The following is a 19,393-nucleotide window of genomic DNA, read 5'->3' on the forward strand; positions in this document are numbered from 1 at the left end:
TTTATTTCTTGCCTGTTCCCTCGATGCCAGCCCCTGGATGCCAGCTGTGGTACTGCACTACTGTACTTTTCAAGGTACTGCGCTGTAAGATTAAAAATGTTGTTTATTTTTAGTGTTTGTTTGTTTTCTATGTATTATTTGTGGAAAGTATTATAAACCTATTACAGTACAGTACCATATAGCCGATTGTGTTAGCTGGGTACCTAGGCTAACTCTGCTGGGCTTAACAAACAAATTGGACTTACTAACATGCTCTCGGAACAGAACTCGTTCATATGTAGGGGACTTATTGTACTGGGAGAGTTGGTTGTCTAGAGGAGGCCAGACCAGAGCAAGGAAAGGAGTTCTGAGCGGTACTTTGTAACCCCCAATTTAGCCTCCATCCTCCAGGGATACAATATAGTCCTGTTAGTAAAGGTGGTGTCTTACAGCAATCAGAAAGAGATGCGAAGGTAGGAAACTAAGACCTAGATGGGATGGAACTTTAAAGGGAAAATGACACAAAACAACAAAAACACCCGGGCCAAATTTCCCTGACAGTCATAGCTTTTTTTATTGCAAGACAAAATTATCTCCTACTGATTACTTAGTGCTTAGTAGGCCTGAGGTAAACAACACAGTAAACTAGTCCGACAGCCTCATTTTAAAAGTAAGAGTTGGGGCTTCCCTGGTGGCGCAGTGGTTGAGAGTCCTCCTGCCGATGCAGGGACACGGGTCCGTGCCCCGATCCGGGAGGATCCCACATGCTGCGGAGCGGCCAGGCCCATGAGCCGTGGCCGCTGAGCCTGCGCGTCCGGAGCCTGTGCTCCGCAATGGGAGAGGCCACAACAGTGAGAGGCCCATGTACCGCAAAAAAAAAAAATATTTTAAATGAGTTGAAATCCAGACTGAACAACCTGTGAGAAGTCACACAGCCAGGTGACAACTCAGAGACAGCCTGTGCCCATTTTTGAAGGTCCCCAAAGTCCTTGAGACGGCTACCAAGGCAATGTGATTATGGAGAGGAGGGTTGAGGACAGGAGGCATCTCAGCTCCTGAATTCTGCTGCTGGGGCCCTCAGGGCAGAGGCAGGTCTCATTTCCTTCCTAAACCACCTGGCATATGGTTATTCGCTCCTCTACAAAATGACACGCCCTGGAGACTCTCTGAACTCCAGGAGTCCTGGACCACAGGTGCCCTGTCACAAAAGTCACATCACAACACTCTCGCTTTAGCGTTCACCTCAGTTACAGGAACTTTCAACTGACCAAAAGCTGGAAGTGAGAAAGGTGACAATCAGGGGGCAATCAAATGACTTGCAGTCCCTTCTGTGCATCAGTGGAGTGCCCTACGGGGCGGGTGCCAGCTGATACCAGCTCAGGAGAGACCCCTGTGTGCACCTCTTCCCAACACCACCTTCAGTGAGGTCAGCTTGGTACCTTAAAATCTGCCATGGCAGGAGTATTTACACTATGGGAAATGGAAAATGCTGCAAAGGAGGTGTTCCGTTCTGTTTTTTGTTTTTATTTCTGAGAGCCAGTTATTAAACATTTACCAGCTTATCATTGGTAACTGATGACCATGTTAGTGTGTCTGAGCTTTTGGTGCTCAGAAAGCAGAAACAAAACCTCCTAATTCTTTGGAGAAGAAACAGCACTGCATCCTGCACAAATAGGTATTTATTGCTCTCTGAAAGGAATACTTAACATTTCCTACAGTGCTTCAAGTTTTCAGAGTTTCTAATTTGCCTTCTGGAAAAAAAACATATCACTGTCAGCATGAACCCTGAATCTCATCCATTTTTGCATCCTCAAAGACTTGACTCCATAAATGTATCCCTCTCTCTTTTCTGTCATTCTTTCAACACTTACCCATTCCCAAGTGTCACTCACCACTTCTTTTGATTTTGTAAAAGACTGTCTCGGGCTTCCCTGGTGGCTCAGTGGTTAAGAATCTGCCTGCCAATGCAAGGGACATGGGTTCGAACCCTGGTCCAGGAGGATCCCAAGTGCCGCAGAGCAACTAAGCCCGTGCGCTACAACTACTGAGCCCACGTGTCACAACTACTGAGCCCGCGTGCCACAACTACTGAAGCCCACGCCTCTAGAGCCCTGCTCTGCAACGAGAAGCCACTGCAATAAGAAGCCCACGCACCGCAACGAAGCGTAGCCCCCGCTCACCACAACTAGAGAAAAGCCATGCACAGCAACGAAGACCCAACGCAGCCAAAAATAAATTAATTAATTAATTAAATTTAAAAAAAAAAAAAAAGAAGATGACTGTCTCTCAACTCTCCACTGCCCTTCCCTTCAGAGCCAAGCCTTTTCAAAGGTGCTTGAATCCTCCAGCTCCACCCGGACTTTCACCCATTTCTCCACACCCGACACCACACCATTCTAAGGTCACACATGACAGAGGAACCAAATCAACTGGTACCTCAGCCCTTACTCTGACCCAGTGTAACTCCCTCCTCCGTAACTACCTGGCAATCTGAGGCACCCTTCCCTGTGGTTTGCCTTCTACCTCTATGCCTGCTCCTTCTCTGTACACAGGGCTCCTTCTCCTGTCCTGAAATATCCATGTAAGTGCATAAGACCCACCAACTGTCAACTACAGATTCCTCTCAGGAGTCAGGTAATATAGGGGTATAAAGGGTTTCAAATTTTTACTCTGTAAGACATAAATTGTTTGAATGTTCCATAAAAAATGAACTTATACAATTGTTTTTTAAGTTAAGTGACCCCAAAGTTTCATTCTGGTCTATAAAACACCACTCACAGTTCACTGTCAACAAGGGCCCATGGGCATTAGCTGCCACCTGCATGCTGCCCTCTCTCAAATCTGCTCTAGTCCCGGTGACTCTAACAAGCTCCAGGTTTGAACACTCAAAAGTCTAAAAGCCAGCTCCATCCGGATCTTCCCCACACACTGCAAACTCAACACTTCACCACACCTCTGCTGTACTCCCTCCAGCTCAGGGCAGGCAGGGACCATCAGCATGAAAACACAAATCAAAAGCCTGCAACTGGCCTTCCCTGGTGGTGCAGTGGTTGAGAGTCTGCCTGCCGATGCAGGGGACACGGGTTCGTGCCCCAGTCCGGGAAGATCCCACATGCCGCGGAGCGGCTGGGCCCGTGAGCCATGGCCGCTGAGCCTGCGCGTCCGGAGCCTGTGCTCCGCAATGGGAGAGGCCACAACAGTGAGAGGCCCGCGTACTGCAAAAAAAAAAAAAAAAAGCCTGCGACCCCCTGTACTCTTCTTAAACCCTCCACCTAGTCAGTCATGCTTTTTTTAGAAGATGTTGGGGGTAGGAGTTTATTAATTAATTTATTTATTTTTGCTGTGTTGGGTCTTCGTTTCTGTGCGAGGGCTTTCTCGAGTTGTGGCAAGCGAGGTCCACTCTTCATCGCAGTGCGCGGGCCTCTCACTATGGCGGCCTCTCTTGTTGCAGAGCACAGGCTCCAGATGCACAGGCTCAGTAGTTGTGGCTCACGGGCCCAGTTGCTCGGCAGCATGTGGGATCCTCCCAGATCAGGGCTTGAACCCGTGTCCCCTGCATTAGCAGGCAGATTCTCAACCACTGCGCCACCAGAGAAGCCCTCTAGTCCCTCTTCTTGATCCCCAAGCCACTTCTTTAACTCAGGCCCTAATTTCTCATTTACGTTGGGGCAAAAACCAAATTGGTCTCCCTGGGTGTAATCTCCCATCTCTTCCAATTTATCCCCCAAACCATAACCAGAAAAATATTATTAAAATACAAATTGAAACACATCATCCTTCCAACTAAGGCCCCTCCACAAATCCCTAGTCACCATTTCTACTTCCCCAACTGGTTATCATAGCACTGAAGATAAAATTGCAACAGAATTCAAAGCTGTTTGGGATCTTCTTCCACCAGTAGTTCTCATATTCCAGTCAGGCTAAACAACCTTAAGTTCCTGAGAATGTTCCATTTTCACTGTTTGCCAAAGGTCACCTTTGCTAAGGAGCCTTCTTGGAATGGCTCCTTACTCCTGAAGGCTGGGCATGGACGCCTGATGTTTTCCATGACACCTACCTAATCATGGTACTTAACTACACTACTGTAATAGTCAACTTGTCAGTTTACTACAAGCTTCTGAAGACAAAATGTCTCACTTCTGCACCTGTTCTGCCTGACACTTGGGGGAGGGCTGACTGAACAAATATTCATAAATCTCAGTCTTGAAAGGGACCTCAGAATTAATTCTGCTTCTTCCTCCATGCCTTTATCGAATGTCTGTTACCCTGGGTAACCCCCTTGCTAAATGAATGTCCAGTCTCTTGAACACCTCTTGTGATGGGGAAATCACTACCAAACACTGATGCCCAACAAGGCCTCCTGCTGCACATGAAGGCAGAGTTCACTACAAAGAGCTCATGGCTCACAGTCTGCTGACACCTCATCCAACAGGAAGTTCAAGGCCCTGCTGTGGCCATGGCTGGAAGCTGGCTTCCAGACTGTCACAGGTCTCAGAAACACCCGGCGAAAGGAACACTGGCAGGATGGCTGCTAGAAATGAGACTGGGAAGAAGGGCCCTGTGCCCAGCAAAGAGGAGGCACGCGTGCCTAAGGTTGATACCCACGAGACAACTGGCACCCAGGGTGGGCACCTTCAACCAAACGGAGAAGCTAAGTCTGCTCAGACTTAAATCCTAGCCAGACACAATTTTACCAATGCTAAACATTTAACCTTTTGGAAAAGAGCTCTTTAAAAACAATAAAGTTGGAAGACTTTCATAGAGTTAACACAGCTGGGATTTCCCCAAGCTCTGTCTGCCCTAGCTGTGCCTTCAACGTTTAGGCTCCAGAACTGCCACACTGCAAAAAGAGAAGTCTAACGGCACCATTTTGCCCTAATTCCAAGAGAGTCTAAGAGAACAGAGAAAATATGATTAGAATCAATGATTTTATTGAGGGAGATAAGTTACTCAAATGTCAACGGGCTGTAGGCAAAGGGAACAAACACGTTAGAAGTCTCAGGTGTGGTGGAAGAGGAGAGAGAGTACTAACAGCTCTGCCCAACCAACATTCAGGATCCAGGGCTTCCATACTTCTCCAAGGCTCGATTTCTCATGGGTCACTTTCCATTCAAAGGATTCTGAAGACCAAATGCAACGGGATTCCTTCAACTACCACCCAAGAGTCTTTGGGTCTTCTCTCAGCCAAGGCATCCAATGAAAGTATGATCTATTTTTCAGATTCCTCTGGAGGATTAAAAAGTCTCTTTCGCATTGCATTGCCACGCTCCCTGCTCTTGTTCCTCTTTTCAATGTACTAGAAAATAAAAGGAAGGGGGGGAGAAGAGAGACAATAGATTATGTCATCATTTACATACGTTAAATATTTAGATACGTTTGCAAAATAAAAATAACATTTTTACTGACAAAATTTCTACACGGCTCTTATTTCACTGAACCTGAGATTGGAAACAGTGACCTTAGAGGCCATCTAGTAAAATTTCATTCGATACAGTACAACACCTAACTGCTAATAGGTGCAGAAATATTTGCTGAGTTAATTTCCTCCCAAAATGTGAATTCAATAAATATTTAGGATGGATGAGTCCTGTCCCTGTTCTCCAGAAGCTCACAATCTAGCGTGTCATCTAACCTCTACTTGAACACTTCTTAATCAGGAGGCTCCCTACCCTGAGAGGCAGCCTGTTTAACTGTTGGACACTTCTACTTGTTCCAGAGCTTCTCGTGTTGAACCAAGTGTTTCCCTGTAAATTCTCCTACTTCCCTCTATTTCTCCTTGCCTGCTACAATCTTCCAAATATCTGATTACAGGTAACCTACTCACTATCTCTTTTACAGGCTGAACGCTGCTGGCTTCTACAACTGTTCCACAGAACATAGCTTCTGCCTTCTAAAGTCTTATCTGTAAAGTGCCTTTTATACAACACTTTAATATGAATAACCCCTTATAAAAAAAATACCACACCAGAATTAAATACTCTAGTGCTCTAAACAAAGTCCGGCAGATATGGACTACAGTGGGCCTTCTAGTTCTTATGACCTAAACACACCATATTTCTATAAATATTGCCAAAAGAGTAACTGGCTGTTAGTAACCATATTATCCTAATGGTTCATATGGAAACTTAGTCAGCTGAACTTCCTAGGATTTTTTTCATCATGAATAGTCAGCAAACCCAATTCTCCCCAAATCTTATGTTTCTGTAATTGGTTGGATCTAAATGTAGTTTTCACCTTGGAGGATTTTAGCCTAGTATTCTGATCTGGCCAGCAGGTTATAACTAACAGGAAACCCAGAGCCTGGCACTGAGAAAAAGTACTTGTTTAAAGCAAAGAAACTTGAATGTAAGTGGTTTCATACGTGTATATTTACATGCTTATAATATATACAGCAATAAAGATATATTTTAAAGGTGCAAGAGGGGTTCTTAGGCAGAGTGGAAAAAAAGGAAAAGCAAATTCAAGTTGAAAAAACTGAGTATATGTGAATAATTGGACATCAAAATCTTTCAGCTGTCAGAGATATGGAAAGAAGCCACAGAAGCAAAAGATTAGTGACAGAGCACTAACCAGGGACTCTGGCTGCCCTCCCCTGAGTCCTGAGATTAACACCTTTGAGTTACTTCATCTTCTGGGCCAGTAAGCTCAAATGTAAGGAGTTGGGCTAGATAATCTTTAAGAAGTTTTCTAGGTCTAAAGTTTTGACTGAAGAGTTCTAACATATCTTCTGGAATAGGAGCAGTTTTCAAACTTTTTTTTTCCTCATCAAAGGGCCATTTCAAATAACAGATGAAACACCAGGTCCCTTTAACCAAAACATTCCTTTTATCCGTCATACATTAATTTTCTTCATAAGACTGTCGGTGGGGAGAGGGGAAGGGCGTTTCATTGCTCTAAAGGTTAAAAAAAAAAAAGTTGTAGAACATGGAGGGATACCTGCTCTAAGAAAAATATTTGATATCCCTCTTTAATCATATGAAGCCTCCAACAATCAGGTTCAAAGGAGGGTCTAATGGGTAAGTCTTCAGAAGACAATACTCTGTAGCAGGCCAATAAAATAAGTCATAAAGCAAATTAAAACAGAGTCTATATTAAAATACATGTTACGGTATCTCCAAAGGGAGTCAACGTGGCCCCTGAATAAAAGAAGAAAAAAAAAGGATAACTATAATGTTATTCACAAAACACCACCAAACAACGCAGATAGCATGGAAGGTCAATTAGCCAAAAACCGAACCAAACAAAACAAGTAAGAGAGACAAAACAGGATGCTGCAAAAGTAGTATTAGCGATTATTTCAATAAAAAGAACAAAAGCAGCAACAAAGCAGCAAAGAGAGCATCAGAAAGAACTGGCTGGACCTTTTTTCTAGTTAAATCTTCAAAGAATGAAGTACTTAAATGACACATGAAGGAAATGGTAGGAGGAGAGCATTAGAAGCAGTAAATGGGAAACTGGGAAGCATTAAAAGCAGAGAGGAAATAAATGAGCACAGGTTCGGAGAATTGAAGGATGAAAGAACAGACAGAAAAACATCTATACATCAGGTAATGAAGCAATATAAAAAACTACATAGAGGACTTAGAAAGCAGTCAAGGAGAAAACCTGACATTTATACGAAAACAGACTCAGACAAAATAAGAAAAATATCTACATATTCTTCTACCAAATAGGAAAAAAAAAATTTCATATGAGGATCTAATCACCAAACAAATGGCAAAATCACTGAAATGTAAGGGAAAAAAAAAAATCTAAAGTTAGGAAAAAAGCTATCTTATACAACTGAAAGCATGTAAGAAACAAACAGCTATACCAAATAAAACACTATGGGTTTTATTTTTCCATAATCTTACTAAAACAGGAACACAGCTCTAGGTTTAGTTTCCATATAAACTACCATTCACATATGATGAAAAAACTCTTTGCAAAAACCAGTTTAAAACACTTATACCCATTTGTTCACACAAAGAAAATTATCAGAACTCCAGGAAGTTTTTCAAACAGGAAAGATGCTGTATAGGGATTCCAGGAAGGGCGGGGTGGCGGGGGGAGAGCCCCAAAGTGGAAAACACAAAAAATGATTCATAGATGCTGAATGGCTTCAAATATATCTAATACCTTTCAATATGAGGCTCATAGAGGAAAAAACGTTCAGAAGTACAGAAAACGCAAATTGGAGGGCAGATTTTTAGTAGTTATATATTTTTAAAGGTTCTGGACCTAAAATATCTGATGAACAAAACAGAAATGGAATTAAATTTCTTTTCAAAGATTTAAAATGTACTCTGTTCAGTTTGCAGTACCTGCAAAAAGACAATAAACTTTGGCTGTTTGCCCAAGTCCAAGTCATAGCCTAAAACTCTATTCAGGAAACGAGTCTTTCTAAACAAGTCAAACTAAATCCCTACGGGTTGTACATACTATAATTATAAAGAAATTCAAAATTTTAAAGCTGGAAAGAGCCTAAGTCTAGCCTCCTCATGTTATACAAGGAAACTGAGGCCCAGAGAGTTTTAGTTACCTGCTATAGCTAAACACTTACTGACAAGTCTTTCTGCTGAACAGCTTCAATGTCCTAAACCTTAAAAATCCATCCAAAGGAGTTACAGTGACTATTATAAGATAGTTGTTTTCATTTATGTACATGCAAAAGAAAATCAGCAATGTCCCCAAACTGTCCCCAGAAGACACTTTCATTTCTCCTCTTGGTTTTAGGGGAAGACATACATATAAAGTCAACTTTTGGTGTTATACAAAAATTTGCAAAATACTTAATATTGTTCCAAGATGTTCTTTTCTATTGTTCAACCATTTCCATCCTTAACATTTTCCTTACCTCGTTCTTCAAGCATTTTCTCATCTCCCGATCAAGATCATTGCAATGACCAAAAAATTTCAGAATGCTGTGCTAAAAGGAAGAAAACGTGTAAAATATTTCATCCCATAATATGCTAAGGTCTCTGGCACACAGAATTGAAACACTTATTCCTACAGAAATGGGTTTAATGGGTCACCTTGTCAATAAGCAAACAGTTAATAGTTAAGCAAATAGTTAAGTCACAACTATAAAATATACAAATAAACAGGCTTATTCTGGCATTCCTACAAAAGAGGAATAAATGCTCTATAGGTAGAAATGAAAAATAAAAAGACTTTTCTTTGATAAAAGAGAAGACTATTAACCTGCCAAAACCTCATAATGACCGAGTGAAAAGCATTTTATTACCTAATACCCTTTCTTTAAGGGCATGTTATCCATCCTCTATTATAGAGTGACGTCAGTGTAGCCATATTGACACGACCAGTAACTTCCTTCACCAGCAAACACTCCTGTCCCATAGAAGAGTTACTTATGGAACGCTTGGTGCCAAAGCCATTCTCTCATTTGCCTCCATTCAAAATGTCATCAAAATAAATTAGAAACACATAACACTATTATTAGATGGCCTGTAAGGGCCACATAACCAAGCCAGTAATTCACAATATAAGAAAATCAATGTCTGAATTCAAAGTCTGCTTTGTTTGAAAAGCAAAAATAAAAATCTTCTAGTGGTTTCAAGTCCTGTGACTATTATCATGGCAAAAAGTATATATGCTCCAAAGCAGATAAAGACTGACATCAAGAAACTGAATTTTAGTAGGGCCATAATTACTGTGTTTGCACGTCACGATTTTTATGGGTAGGTCGGACAGTATGGTGATCTCCTATAATGACATGCCATAAATGCTGAACTTGTAACAATAAGCACATCTTTTCCTTTTCTTTCTAATTAAGGCTTTCATGGAAACCAGACAACACATAATTAGTAATAGTCATGCTACTTCTTTTTTCCCTGTTTCTTCACCACTTTAAATGTACTTTTCTGGTCCACATTGAATTAATGGTCAGAGTTTTTCTGGCAAGCATTTAAGATCTCCTACTGATTACCTAATTACCTTTTCAGGATAAATATTTCCTGTGTATAAACTACCTCCTTGACAACAAACAGGGACAATGCTTTTTCACACACCTTCTGGCCAAAGAGAAATACCAGAAAGGGTTAACATTTTAGAATGTAAGGCAATATTTCATAGTTTAGTTTATATTTATTCATATCATCCCATACACATACATCTTATTTTAAAAATTCAAGACAAAAACTAATTTATATTTTCACTTTCACCTCAACATTAGCCCAAATGAGAATTATACTCTTGTGGACATTATGTGAAAAACAAACCCAAAACGCCCCAGTGGAGTTGGTAAAAGAAATGTCCATGGACTGCACTTCTCTTGTATACACGTGCATAAGCCTCCAGTGCCTGGTGTCTGTTTATAGAGAACAAACTGGTAGAGCAACTGATTGAATAAGTTAATCAATTAGTCAGTGTCTGGAAGACAGTGTCCCAGGCACTAGGGACACAACAGTGAGCAAGGTGGACCTGGGCCCTACTCTCATAGCTCAGAGTCAGATGAAAGAGACAAATCATAAAGTGATTGCTATAAAGCAGCGGTTCTCAAAGTGTAGTCCCCAGGGCTACCCAAGACCTTTCCAGGGGAAGGTAAAATCTATCTTCCTAATAATTGAAGATCTTATTTGCTTTGCTCACTTTCATTCTCTCACAAGGGTACAGTGGATTTTTCCAGAGGCTACATGAAGTGTAATATCACCACAGATTGAGTGCAGAGACAGATATGAGAATCCAGCTGTATTCTATTAAACTAAACATTAAAGAGAACTGCAAAAATGCAAAAGCAATGTCACCCTTCCCACCGTTTTTTTGTTTTGGAAAATAAGGTCTTTTTTATGAAAAATAACTATTAACATATAATGGGTTTATAATTTTTAAATAAATGAGTATTTTTCAATTTCTCAGTTTTAATTTCTAATTCACTAAATATTGGTAGATATAGTCCACATAAACAAAAGTTCTTTGGGGTCCTCAATAACTTTTAAGAGTGTGCAGGAGTCCTGAGACCAAAAAGTGTAAGAGTAACTGCCATAACGTCGGAAATCTATTATGTACAGTATTACTGGAGTACAGAGAATCCGGGTCAGGAAAGAAAAGGAAGAGGAAATGACAAATTAAGCAGAATAAAGCCTGGAGGATGATAAAACCTGATCAAGCAAATGAGAAGTTGAGACAGTGAGGAAGGCTCTAAGTTAAGCATAGGAAAAAAGCAAGTACAAAGGCTTAGAAGACAAAAACATGCTCCAGTACAACTGCAGACAAGAACACGCAGGAAGGATGAGGGGCGCGGGGGCAGGGGGGGCGTGTAGTCAAGCCCAAGAGTAAGTAGGGGCCAGTACATGAAGGCCTCGAAACACAAAGAAATTTTAGAGTTTATTCTACAGGCAAAGGGAGCCATTAAGGGGAACAGTGATTAAACTTACGTCTGAGAGAGCACTCCAGATAGAGCATGGAAAGTGAACTGGGACAGAAAAGAGGACAAAACAGTCATGGGACCAGGTGGCCCCAGTAAGATAATGCTGGAATCAACTGGTGTTAAGAACAGACATATAAATCAGTGGAACAGACTAGCGAGCCCAGAAGTAGACCCATTCACATATGGTCAGCTGATTTTTGACAAAGGCACCAAGGTAATTTAGTGGGGAAAGGACAGTCTTTTCAACAAATGGTGCTGGAATAACTGGGTATCCGCAGGGAGAGAAATAAACCTTGACTCATACCTCACACCATACACAAAAATTAACTTGAATCACAGACCTAAATTTTAAAAGCTAAAACTATAAAACTTCTAGAAGAAAAAATAGGAGAAAATCTTTGTGACCAGGAAATACACAAAGATCCTTAGAACACAAAAAACATAAACAATAAAAGAAAAAACTGGTAAATTAGACTTTATCAAACTTACAAACGGCTCTTTGTAACGTATCTTTAAGAAAATAAAAAAGGATGCCACAGACTGGGAGAAAATATTCACAATACACTTATGAGACACAGGACTTGTATGCCAAATGATAAAAAGAATTCTTACAACTCAATAACAAGACAAAACAACCCAATTTTAAAATATGGGCAAAAGACGTTATATGAATGGCCAATAAGTACATGAAAATATGCTTAAAGTCATCAGCCCCCAGGGAAACACAATTTAAAACCAAATAATATACTATGACACATCCATAGAATGGCTAAAGTTAAAAAAACTTACAATATCAATTCTTATTAGTTATCTATTTTATACATATTAGTGAATATATGTCAATCCCACAGTATCAATTCTTAATCTAGATGTATGGCAGAAATAGTTTACCGAAAAGCATACTGTCATCAACAACATTCTTTGAACCAGTATAAATACCTGACTTCACAGGTCATCGGCATTCCTTACTACCTTACTTTTAGTCTTAAAATTTTACTCATTTAAATAAGACTATTATTGGAATCTAATATACCTACAGTTTATGAATAACATGAAGGAAATAATACATCATGCAAAGTTAAAGAAAAACACAAACGCTCCTTATAACTGTCTCATACACCAAATACATGAAAAAAGCTAAATAGTTGACATTGGGAAAAATATCAGATTGATTTAACGCATTCCAAAAATGGGCTTATTTTCTATTTTGGTTTTAACCATGGAATTTTATTTCCATTCCACTAACAACTAAGTAAACCTGTCAAATTAGGCCAGTCATAATTTAAATCTAGTTAACATATAATTATAAAAAATGTTTCAACTTCCTTTAAACACAGAACTGTAGAAGTCAAGGAACAAGGAACAGGGATTCTAATTACTATATATCATTTCAGAAGCTCCCTAATAAACTACCATGCTTGATTTCTACTCATCATAAAGGGAAATGTTTTCTAAAAAGATCACAAGCATCAATCTTTACTAAGCTAAGACCCATAACTAAGACATTATCATTTCCTTCCATTAATGGAGATAACGTTTTACATCAGTGTGCTGTACCTAGGTTTCATTTTTGCTTTATGGTCATTTTCTGAACTCTTACATTTTTGTGACATTCCTTAAGCAAGTTAATCAAGACGTTGCATTCTTCAGTATGCAAGTGTGGAGATAAGTCAGGATGCATCTTTAGGAGAAGGAGATGGAGCACAGCAGAGCAACCTGTGGATACAAGAGTGTCTTGAATATGTGTGACTGTACTTGTTAATGCGACCTAAAAGTATTTTCAGTAAGAACCTGCAGTGACTTTTATCAGAAAAGAATGCTGACCTTAGGCAAATTATTAAACTTGAGCCTCAGCTTCCTTATCCAATGACTTAACAGATTTGGCAGGTTATCAGGAGTGTTTAGAGAATATGCAGGTTCAGAAAAAAGCAGACTCCTCAAGAGACCCAATCCTGGAAATAGGTGCTCAAGCAGAAAGAGCTTGCCTATATTAATGTGTGCCTTCAATTACTTTTCCCACATTCCTGAAATTGATTACAACTTATTTTGTTCCGATGAAATTCTACCAATGATGAGAACTGGCCTATTAATCCTTTTTACATGTAAAAGGGTTAAAGGGCCATTAGTCAGTCTCACATCAGTGTGAATTAATGTAGACTGCTTTCTTCCTAACTAACATCTGGCTGAGAAAATCTAACTAAACCATGAAGAGAAACAAGAAGCAGATGTGGAAATTTTTTTCTCAAATTTAGCATATATACTCATAAAATGCAATTATTACCATGAAAACAAGAACCTAAAATCCCTGAAATTAAGTTTAATTGCTTCATTTCACAAAGAAGAAAATTAGCAGCTAAGGTCTAAGATAAAACATCATTTTCAGGTTTTGCTATATTTATGCAGCACTATTCACCTATTCTTTTCTTAAACCTATTCTTTTTAACTCAGAAAAGATTACTACACATCCACCAGAAGAGCTATAATCACAAAATCAGACGATACCAAGCACCGGTTAGGATGTAGAGGAAAGGGACCTTACTCATTGCACCTGGGAACGCTAAATAGTACAGACACTTTGGAAAACAATTCGGCAGTTTCTAAAGAAGTTAAACACAAACTTAACATATGACCTGGAAACTGCACTCCTAAGACCACATCCAAGAGAAATGAAAACATATATCCCCACAAAGACTTATATGTGAATGTTCATAGCATTATTCATAATAGTCAATATTGGAAACAATCCAAATGTCTAATAACCAAGTAATGGATAAACAAATCAGTATATCTATACAATGGGATACTACTACCTAGCAATTAAAAAGAATGAACTTATACATGTGCCAACACGGAGGAACCTCAAAAGCACTAAATTAAATGAAATAAGCCATATTCAAAACACTGGAATGTGTGAGTCCATTTATATACAATGTCTAAGAAAGGCAAATTTGTAGAAACAAAAAGCTGATCAATGCCTAGGCCCAAAGGTGAGAGTGGGGATTAATATGCAAATGGCACAAAGAAAACTTTGGGGGACTAAAATGTTCTAAAATAGGATTGTGGTAATGGCTGCACAACTGTAGAAGCTTACTAAAATCACTGAATTCACTTAGAGTGAGCGAATTCTATGGTATGTACATTATACCTTAATAAAGCTGTTAAAAAAAGTTCCAAGAAATTCAAACTGCCCATCAACGTCCCACTCCCGACAAATAAAATCCTTAAAAATGACTAAACAAATAATTGCAGAGAATTATAATATACCTATTTCAGATTTCAAGTGATAAAAATATCAGAAGATCACTGTTCCACTGAGTAACTACTAAACACACACACATACACACACACACACACACACACACCACAGCTAAAGATCACAAATCAGGCCGCTGTGCCAAGTAAGTATTTGAGTATTTGAAATGGAAACTGGAAATGCAGCCAAGTTCAAGTTCTGTTTGCCTGTCACTGATGACAAAGTCTTTTCAATGATATAAAAATTTTGCCTCAGAAAAATGAGGTCTCATACAGTCCAGCAATTTAAGCCATCTAATATTATACCAGTATTATATACCTACACTTATGTATATATTAGTTATCCTACTTCTGCCTTGCTTATTTTTTCTGAAGGGAGATGTACACTGGTTTAGTCACCTAGAAAATGCCGTTAACATTTTATTCTGTAAATATATTTGACAAAATATTCTTGCATATTTCTATCACCCAGCCCTCAAATGTGTGCTTTTACAGTTCAGAAACAAGCTTCTGATGTACTGAAATGACCTCTCTCATTGGTAAGGTAAAACTTAAGAACACACTTGGCTGCTGAGATAAATATACACATGCACCTTGTATATAAGCATAAATGTATATCATGATACATATTTTTCCTCCCTCCACAAAAGTTTACTTCAAACATGTACGTTACTGTAGACCCAGTCATGGTGCCAATGGAACGTCTTCCTGTCTACCTACTTATCCTAGGTGATTGTGTCAAACAAGAAAATGGTTTCATATAGTTTCCTTTTCCTAGTCTTCTTGGTGAAAGCTGTGACTTAACCTAAAGCTCTAAACACTTACCTATCCCTTATCTAACAAATTCCTTGCTTTAGCAATCATTCCCCTCTTGCCTCCACCCTATCTTTTTAGTTAGATATTCTCTTCTTCCCCTTTCCTTCCATCTACTGGCTGTGGCTAACTGTTGGTGTATATGCAGATGCACTGCTGTACTCTTGGGTGTAATATACAAAACATAACTCTAAAACAATGGCATTGTTCTTAGAGCACATTTAAATGAGTGCTGACACCCTCCAGTAGTCATCTTTAAAAGCTTATTCTATTAACACTATTGTAACTCAAAGTAACGTTTTATGAACTGAATAAAAGCTAAATATATATTGCACATGCTTATTTTTAAAATTTCATCAAAGCCATAAGAATATATCCACATTATTAGAATAGAAAATAATTTCTTGAACACTTAACCACCTGCAGGCGCAAGTCTTATAATCCTCCCAATAACCGGAGGAAGTAGGTACCTTTTTAAGTTCAGTTGAGCCATAAGAAAGAGCTTTTTTGTAGGTCAAAATACGCATTATTCATATTTTCATAGCAAAACTAAGCCCCGGGTCACACAGTAAGTGACAGAGTTACTACCCAACGTAATCTCCCACCGTGACAGGTTTTTCCCGCATTCAAAATAGGAAAGACATGCCTTCCCAGCAGTTTGTGAATGAAATAAACTCAGATAGTAAAAAACTATTTCCCAAAGAACCTCTGGTTAGCTACAACTTCAACAGGGACTAATTCTAGGCCTAGGTTCAAAGAAGTCAATGTAATATTATCGTATATTATTAGAAATAGAGGATCTGTCTACATCAAGAAAAAAAAAAGTATTGTGTTTGTCCTGATCAGCCATGTCCAGAATACTGACAATTTGAGTACCCCTGGGGGGAATGCTCAGGATGGAGATGGCTCTGACACTAGGTTTAAACAGGAAGCCATTCATGAAATTGGGAATATTTACTAACTTAGGGAAACCCACAACAGAGGAGACAGATAAAAAGAACAGCCTGGTTAAGTATGACAAGTAATGGATTTGAAGAGAGAAGATGTGGGTCTGAAGGCAAAGGCTGTGGACACAGCTATTCACAAGTTATATCACTTTGGCTAACTTAATCTGAGACCTAAGTCTCTTCTTCCATAAAATGGAATTAGCTCTTGACCTATATCATGAGGTTTAAAATAACATATGTGAGAGTATCTGAAATAGTGAAGAGTGAGTGCGACAAAGGTAAAGTATTATTAGTATATCTGAAATGCCCTGTCACCTGATGGGAAAGGCTGAACTGAACTGACTCTGAGATGTATCCGAGGACAGGACTGGAAACCAAAGTGTGGCAGTTACAGAGGCAGTTGTCACCTTCCTGGAGCTGTCCAACAATGAAACAGGCTGCTGTGTGAACTTCTCATTTATCTGTCCTAATGTGCCCAAGAGACTGGCTAAGTTAATTAAGGATGTTACAGAGTATATTCTTACGTTGCATCCTTACCTTTCTTCTCAAATCTAAGTTCACAATTAAATTTAAGCCATTGCCAAAAATAAAATTTGCCCCCAAGGGATAAACGCTTGTTACTACTGATAACACAGAAAACAATCTCAAAAGGCAGCACCAAGGTAATTATGAACATCAGCCGCACTATTGAAGCAAAGGTGAAGGGAGTGTTCACTGGTGACAAGACTTTGTGTATGGGTATTTGCAGTGAGAAAGACAGGGATAAATTCCATTCAAACTGTTAGTACTTAGTTAAACACAAAACTTCAGTCCCACTTTTACACTGGCATTTTGAAACCATCAGAACGGTTTACTTGTCACAGCTACAACTCTTCCTTCCCCATGCCAATCCCATCCACTTCCTCAGGTATGCACACACTGATACCACAACAGTCCACTTAAACTCTTAAAAATGTTCATCTGTGACAATTTGATATTTTGATAACTGGCTAATAGGCCCCTGCAAAGCAACTGTAACTTTTACTTGGAGGTAAGCTGGGAGGGTTTAAGCAGTAGGGTGCCCTCACTAAAGATATAAAAACTATAGTCTTATTTTATTCACTGCTTCACCTTATTCTACCAAGACCCTGAGGTAAAATTTTTCTAATGAGTATTCTATGATAGTCAGAAGACTTCAACCACCAGGTGGCACAACTTTAGAAAATAAAAAAACCGAGAGTAAGAAATACATTAACTAGTGAAGAAAAGGGAGGAAGCATTCTAATAACACATTTCAGCAGAACTATGATCACAAGGGGGAAACCCTATATTTTAATGCCACTTAGGCTTTCTTTAGAAAGATTTTGCTATTGTGTGGCCCCACCAGAAAGAAATTTACACTCCAGTTATAATTTCTAATGTCATTTTAAAACAAGCCCAGAAAAGCTCTTGTTCAGAGTCTGAAGAATCTGTTCTCCAGGAAAAATGATGAAATAAGAGTTAATGCTTTCTAAAAGATATTTTTTTAGAGTCTAATTTCAGAAAGCACCGGAATTAGTTAAGTGAGTGTTTCTCTACTTCAAACTGCACCATATTCAGTAGAGGTAGCAGACATAGCAGGGGACTCCCTACCCTACCCACTTTTACTTATCACAGCTGCAAAGTCACCAAATCTAAACAGATGCTTTTGAGTGACAAGTGCTCCCAGAGTATAGACCATGCCCCACTGCTACTGAGAGCAACCCACATAATTTCTTAAGGAATGGGCCCAGGTGCAGCTTTCCCTGAACTAATATTTACCAGCACTTACTTGCTGCTGAGAACTCTGTCAGATCACTTGAATTTCAGAGGAAAAAAAATTAGTCCATGAACTTCAACGAACACACAGGCTAGTGAGGGAAGGGACATTCCCCTAAACGCACATAGTAAATGCCCAATAAATGTTTACTGAACGTTGAATATAGGATTACCATGGATTTGAGAATTGATTCAGACATCGACATAGTTATTTTTTTTAAAAAGGTGGGAAATGACGGTCACTTTAAATCAACCACACAAGTGCAGAAGCCTGAAAAGGAGATAGAAAAGGAGACACAAGGGGTGTCACAACAGAATTCCTTTGCCAGCGCAAACTTCTTTTATGCATTTAAGTCTTCAGATGAAGGCTTCCAGAACTCGGATTTACTGAAAACTCTTCATAAACCACTTACTGTGAAACGACAAGCTCAGTAATCTTGAAAGCCAATAAACGAGATTTGAATGTCACTTTCCTTGAAAAGCGTACTGAGGGTGATCTCACTGGATTCTCGCATCGCAAGACGGATTGGTGGGAACTTTCTCTGAAGCTGAGATGCGCCCTAACAGGCTCTCACCTACCACAAGCAAATCCTAAACGCCTGGATACCCAGTAACAGTAATCATCACACAACGTACTGAGCGCTCACCGCGTCAGACACGGTGTTCAGGGCTTCCCTTCTCACAACCGAGGCGCTGGGTTATACCCACTTCACAGGCGAGGAGGCTGACGCTCGGGGTGAGGAGGAGCTCGCCCAAGGTCACAGGCTCCAGAGCGGCGGCGGGGCCGATTCCCGCAGGCAGTGAAGGTCTACACGCGCGTCCCAGAGAATGCCCGAGGGCGGGGAGCTCAGGACGACTCCAACGCCCCGGCAACACCCAGCGCAGTGGTCCCAACCCCCCAGGCGGGCGCGAAGTCCCGGCAGGATGGCACACAGCGGGGCGCGCGAGTTTGGGACCTGAGGGGGGACAGGTGAGTGTCCCGCGGCCTCCCCTCACACCTCGGCCACGAAGAGAGCGCTCCTCGGAACGGCCCGGACCCCCGAGACTCACCCGACTGGCGGCCACACCCGAAGAGCGGAAGCGGTATTCACCGGCGAAGACTCTGCGCCCAAAAGCCGGCGGCCAGGGCGCCGGAACCCCAACAGCTCCGGGTGGCGGAGGCTCCGCGCCCTCCACGCCTGACCCCGCGCGGCCAGCCCCCACCGCTCGCCGCCCGATGCGCATGCGCCATCCGGCCTGGACAGGCCCATTTTCTGGC

General features: G+C 40.4%; 1 protein-coding gene across 1 annotated transcript; it reads right to left on the reverse strand.

Annotated features, from left to right (window-relative positions):
* Positions 1–4,891: 4,891 nt before the first annotated feature.
* CMC2 (C-X9-C motif containing 2) lies at positions 4,892–19,315 on the reverse strand. The gene is made up of 4 exons (XM_065899501.1): positions 19,186–19,315; positions 12,948–13,063; positions 8,816–8,887; positions 4,892–5,275 (listed from the first exon to the last, which is right to left on the reverse strand). The coding sequence occupies exons 2-4, from the start codon at positions 13,026–13,028 to the stop codon at positions 5,189–5,191; spliced, it is 240 nt and encodes a 79-aa protein (XP_065755573.1). The 5' UTR covers positions 13,029–13,063; positions 19,186–19,315; the 3' UTR covers positions 4,892–5,188.
* Positions 19,316–19,393: the final 78 nt, after the last annotated feature.

This window comes from Phocoena phocoena, chromosome 20 (genome assembly GCF_963924675.1).
Source record: "Phocoena phocoena chromosome 20, mPhoPho1.1, whole genome shotgun sequence".
In the NCBI taxonomy this organism is placed as follows: domain Eukaryota; kingdom Metazoa; phylum Chordata; class Mammalia; order Artiodactyla; family Phocoenidae; genus Phocoena; species Phocoena phocoena.

Bases quoted from the DNA above. Each gene is read 5' to 3' on its own strand.
- CMC2 (XM_065899501.1), bottom strand. From the start codon at position 13,028: ATGCATCCTGACTTATCTCCACACTTGCATACTGAAGAATGCAACGTC. The intron at 8,888-12,947 runs GTAAGAGTTCAG...TCTTCCTTTTAG, and splicing joins TTAAGGAATGTCACAAAAAT to CACAGCATTCTGAAATTTTT. The intron at 5,276-8,815 runs GTAAGGAAAATG...TTTATTTTCTAG, and splicing joins GAAAATGCTTGAAGAACGAG to TACATTGAAAAGAGGAACAA.